Genomic DNA, 6,037 nt, shown 5'->3' with positions numbered 1-6,037 from the left:
ATTTTTTGCAAATTGGAACTCTTCTCTCTTGACATCCAGTGTGCTGTTGTTCGGATGTGGTCAAGCTTGTGTCTCCCAGTAGCCCCAGCGAGGACAAAAATGACACCCAATCAACGCCGGGGTCGTAAATCATGCTGGCGACTGTGGGTCCTATCATGATGCAGCTGCAAGCGCACATGACTGTGGAGAGAGAGAGAAAAAAAAAGACTGAAAAGAAAATTAAGCTGGAAAGATGTTGGGTCGTTTTATTGTGATTAGTCAGTAGGGATGGGCGATACTAGTAACGATACCGACGGTATCGATACTTTGCTGAAAGTATCGAGTAATTTTGTATCGATACTTCAAGATGTCATAAAGTATCGGTATCGATACTTTTTGAACGATACTCGCGCGTGGTATCGTCTCAGAACCATACGTAAAGGGTGGGAATATTTTCCTATGTATTGGTGCTGCTGTCGAATTTGAAGAGCGAAATAAAAATTCGACAAAAATCGAAAATCTACGGAATAACATTAAGATTTCTGACAGCTTATTTACAACCACAGATGCGAACTCAAGTCAAAGGAAATTGGTTTGTTTTCATCACGAAATAATCCAGCGCCTTTTCTTTTTCAACGGGAATAGAAAGGTCAATTGACCTTTCTATTCCCGTTGAAAAGAAAAGGCGCTGAATTATTTCGTGATGAAAACAAAATATTTACACTGCAAAAATCCCGTGCGAAATGCCGTGATTCATTTCCAGGACTGTAAACTGGACTTTATCCAAAATTTAAAATTAATGTTTAATAGTGTATTCATTAAAATAACCTTCATTGAGAAATTGATAAGAAATAATCACAGCTTGATAAAAAAATGACAGAGGTTGTTATACTCTGCTGAAAAAATTCACAAAATACCCCTTAAGCTACTGTAAAGTTGCTTTTTGCCTGTGGGGAAATCATTTTCTGAAAATGTGACGTCACACATTTTTGGCGTTTATTTCCCAACACACTCAAAAATGAATAATGCTTCCACCCTTAACATTATTGTCCTGGTAAGAGTTGATTTTTTCTCCGTTTTTTGTCATTAGGCACCACGACATTTGTTTGAAAATTCAGTCAAGGGTTTTATCAACAAATTTGCTCCTGCGAACAGAAAAACCCGTCCGACGACCATACATCGTTAGTCCGATTCGTTTGAAGTTGGATAGAATTGGTGATTTTGTCGGACGTCGTACCCACCCGAGTTACGTCAGAAGAAATAATCAGCTAATCAGGAATGTCTCATGGATTGCCTAATAGAGTTCTATGCAAATGATTTCACACACTACCTGGGGGGTTTGTTTTCCTCCAGCTGCCAGCCAATTTAGAAATAGCTCACCTAAAGTATTAATAGTGTTGGAATGGTCTACGTCGCTCTAAAACTTATTCCGGAGACCTACAATACCGGTTTTTTAGGTTCCAGTTCCACCATGAAAATAATTGAACCGAAAAATTATTTTCGATTTGTTGTCTTCCATCTATGACAGGTGGAGGAAAACAAATCGTTGAACACACTAATAGAGTTACAGATTATACTCTATTAAGATTTCTGACAGCTCATTTACAACCGCAGATGCAAACTCAAGTCAAAGGGAATTGGTTTGTTTTCATCGCAAAATACCTAACCTCGACCGATTTTTACAGTGCACAATATTTTGTTTTCATTATTTCGTTATTCAGTGCCTTTTCTTTTTTACTGGGAATAGAAAGGTCAACATCAATAGGTTTGTTCCAGTACGCGCTTCTTGCTTCCAGTTGCTCCAGAACAAACAGAAGCAAAAAATGTTGCTCCTTTTTACTCCGGTTTGCTACCATAAGATGAAAAAAGAGAATGGAATACAGGAACGATTTTTCTGTTTGCTCCGGAATACTTCTAGTTTCTCCTGGTACTGGAACAAATCTCATATACTCCAGGAGTAGCGTTTTACGCCAGCGTCAAATAACCGCTCACGCAGTTTTGAAAACAGCAATTTATTTTGGGTTTCCGGTTTTTGGTAAAATAACGTAACTTCACGCTGACGGTAAGTTTTTGAAGTTCTACTTACAAACATGAATTATTCTAGTTTTTTAGGGGATAAAGAAAGTTTTTTATATTGTATTAATAAATATTATTTTTCTATAGGGCAGCTCAAAATGAGTCGTTCAGTAAGTGGTGTCTGGAATTTTCTGAATAAAGTTGACGGTGAGAAAGGAGCAAAATGCCGCATATGCCGCAAAATGTATTCAACATCCGGTAATACCAGCAATGTATGGAAGCATCTGGCACTGCACGGTATTACTAAAGAGAACCACAAAGATGCTGTAATTGGAGAAAAGGGGAACGTAACATTTAAAAACAAGCAGATAATTGATGCCAACGCCAATGACGATCTTGACAGCACTCACGAAAGCAACGATGATTCGTCTTCAAGTATTATAGAAGCGGTGAGTATATTTTTATTTCCTACATGAATTACAAAAACTGAATTTATCTTGCATTAGGGTGGTTCTATCGGTGGTGGTGCAGCGTCAAGGTCTGCTTCGAAGAGCAGCGTATTACGACCACAAACGGGGAATAATGATTCACCGAGACCTTTGGTGCAACAATCTCTTCATTGTGTCATTGAACGTGGAAAATCTTTTCAAGGTAAGAACGATATTTTTCCCTTTTAATTTATTAATTAGTCACAGTAAAAATTAGATATCATGTTACTTATTATTTGTATTTCTTGTGCTAATTTAATAGAAAACTAGTAAAATTTTAATGCTCGCTATGATTAAAATAAATGTAAATTTTCTATTGCAGATGGTGGTTCTCGTAGTATCGACATAACGGATGCGTTACTGTTCATGGTCCTTAAAGACAATCTCTGTCTTTCGACGCCAGAAAAAGTAGGTTTCAAATATTTCTGTAAAACTACAGTGCCACTATGGACTCCACCTAGCAGAAGAACCCTTACTAGACAGATGGAACAAAAGTATGAGAGATTGTCGCAACACGTTCGCGAAAAGTTCTCAAAACTTTCTGCTGTTGTCCTAACAATGGACGGGTGGGCTGAGCCCCACAATCTACACTACTCCTACTTTCCTCGGTGTAACTGTGCACTATGCAGTCGATGACGAAATGCATTCGGCAGTATTAGGAGTGGAGCCTATGTCAAGCGCACACACACACGACAATTTGGCGACTGCATCACTACAGTTTTGTAACCATTGGGGTCTAAAACCGACGCAAGTTTCGCACGTTGTTACTGACAATGCTCCGAATATTGTTCTTGCTGCGAAAGAAGCATTCGGGGAATCAAAACATTTAGCATGTTTTAATCATACACTAAATTTAATACCCTCATCAGGGGTGGGTTTCAAATCGGTAAACGGACAGCGTATCCCATACGTTCCAGGAATACCAGATCTAATTAAAAAACTCAAAAACATTGTGACTTTCTCACATACCAGTTACAAGTTTGCGGATGAATTGAGAAAGGTGCAGTTAGACGGAGGAGCTACTGAGGGCACGCTACTTCGGTTGATACAAGATGTTACTACGCGTTGGAACTCAACATATTTGATGTGCGATCGTTTCCTGAAGATGCAAAAAATTGTATCTGTGGCAGCCCTTAACTTTCCTGATTTGGACATGTTGACAGCTGCAGAACTGGCAACTTTAGCATCTATACAAGACCTTCTTTGGCCATTTTATGATGCGACAGTCGAAATGTCAGCGGAAAAGACCACGACGGCTAGCAAGGTTATACCATTGATTTCGATGATAAATATAGTAAGTTCAATGGTTTTGCATATCTCAGCTTGTCACATTTGCTTTTTTTTCTTTTTTTCGTAGGAACTTTCCAAAGTTGAAATACCTGACCGTGACATCTGTGCACAATCCTTGAAGAAGTTTCTAACAGGAGAAATGGTACGACGATTTGGGGAAGCCGAATACAACATGCTTCTCACAATGGCGACACTATTGGACCCTCGATTTCTAAAGGTTCATTTTCAAAAGGCTTTAGCGGTTTCGAAAGGAATCAGTTTAATGGAAAAAGTAATAGTAAACGAATTAAGAAAAGAAGCTCCCGAGTCCAACGCAGCTCATGTTTCATCAACAGCAATTGTAACCAGAGAATCAAATTCGAAAAGAAATTTATGGAATTTCCACGACACTTTGGTCAATCAGGTTGCCACGGCATACTCGACTGATGACTACGTAAACGTTGCTCGACAGGAAATCAAAGCTTTCTATTCCAGAACAGTTATGCCTCGAAAAACAAACCCCCTTGCCGTGTGGAATAACGAATTGCGACATCTCTTTCCCAATTTGTTTAAATTGGCAAAAATATATATTCCAGCAATCGCGACATCCACGCCATCGGAAAGGTTGTTTTCCTTAGCTGGGAGAATCATGGACAATGACGGATGCCGCCTCTCTAATGAACATTTATCCCATCGAATTTTTCTTGCTAGTTGTGATAGCGCTATTTGGGACGAATAAAGTGTGATTTCGATTGCCGTGTGAATTCTTGACCAATTTTTGCAAATCTGATTTCAAATAAATGATACAATGTAGATCAATTGCTATTAAACTTAATTACTATCTGACTTCCGATTCCGCAATTATAGATAGAGTAGAGAAGTTACATAGATATTGCGCTTGTAAACCAGTACCATCGTGGTATCAAAATAGTAAAAATCCTATTCAAATGGTTACTAAATTTAATAAATTAGCAGATCTAGAGCAACCATAGGGGCGATGAGAATGGTTGTCCGAGTTATGAACGGTTCGATTTTGAGTTGACCTAGTGCTGCGATCTTATTAGCACTATGAACCCTTCCCGTGTATATTATTTAATTTTTTTGTCAAAATATATTGAAAATAGTCGATTTTCCCGAAATTAAAAAAACAAGTCCGGTATTGATCGATACTATCGGAAGTATCGATACTTTTCGGTCGATACATCGATACTCAGTATCGAATTAACTAAAAGTATCGCGATACCAAAGTATCGATACTTTTTGAAGTATCGCCCATCCCTATTAGTCAGGATAAATCAAGCCGCAGCTGCTACCCTCGGAACAGACACCGAGGTCTTCTAAATTCATGGCGTCCAACTGGTACCCCGGTTGCTAGATCTGTTTTAGTCTGTGACGCCCATCTCCGAAAGGATGTATGATTTGAAGGAAAATGGCATGCTCTGCTCAAGCAGTTGGTAGGTATGGAAACCATATGCGAAAGATTGGACGGATAGCGGCAGGTTGGAAAATCTCAACAAAGGAGCAAAGCAAGCCGTGCCCGGAAAAAAAGGAGTTGATTTATTACACTTTTCTTTAATCACAAGTGTTCATCGGTTCTTTCCCCTAGATTTTCTTTGAACAAACGTTGTGCTGCATGGTTTGTCTTGGTTTCACTGCGTCTTATGGGGGCCTTCATCACATAGGGACGTGAGCGCTCACGGAAGTGGGATGAATGGGCGGACAGGAAACTCAACAAAGGCAAACATGTTTTATGGATCATTCGAATGGGGCAGTGAAACAATGGAGTATAATCACAGTCTTGATGTTTCCCTTTCCCTCTGATAAGCGATGAATGTGTGTACGTGTATGTGGGTGTGTTGAGAAATAATGGTTTGTAGATTTATCTGATTGAAAAGCTGAGGTTTTGCTAAGTGAATTGTGAGATTGTGACCAGCAGAAGTGATGAAATGCATTTTAATATCCAGCTCTCAAACCATGCAGCATTTTATTATTTTGCATGTCCCTGACCTGTCTGTTCAAACACGAACATACTATCAGACAAATGTTTCGTTTTTAAGACCAATTTTTCAGCTCAAATTCTCCAGATAATTCTTTAAATAGGGGCACCAAAAATAGAAATGATATTAATTAGTTGTCGTCTACAAATTATGCAATAGAAATTTTCCAAATTATCTTCGCAACATGCCCATGTCTCTTTTAATTAACATGTTATTGTTGACCCGCTCTAATCGGTGTAATGTGAAACTAAAAATTTTCAGCCAAAATATGTCGCATCATATTCACTT

At 38.8% G+C, this 6,037-nt stretch overlaps 1 protein-coding gene across 1 annotated transcript; it reads left to right on the top strand.

Moving 5' to 3' along the window:
- The first annotated feature begins 3,182 nt into the window (after positions 1–3,182).
- On the top strand, positions 3,183–4,491 carry LOC131681158 (uncharacterized). The gene is made up of 2 exons (XM_058961869.1): positions 3,183–3,777; positions 3,841–4,491. Exons 1-2 carry the CDS (start codon positions 3,568–3,570, stop codon positions 4,489–4,491), a joined length of 861 nt encoding a protein of 286 aa, XP_058817852.1. The 5' UTR covers positions 3,183–3,567.
- The last annotated feature ends 1,546 nt before the right edge of the window (positions 4,492–6,037 follow it).

Source organism: Topomyia yanbarensis, chromosome 2, assembly GCF_030247195.1.
Source record: "Topomyia yanbarensis strain Yona2022 chromosome 2, ASM3024719v1, whole genome shotgun sequence".
Lineage (NCBI taxonomy): Eukaryota > Metazoa > Arthropoda > Insecta > Diptera > Culicidae > Topomyia > Topomyia yanbarensis.
The sequence above is the reverse complement of the archived record's forward strand: the minus strand, read 5'-3'. Positions and strand labels throughout refer to the sequence as shown.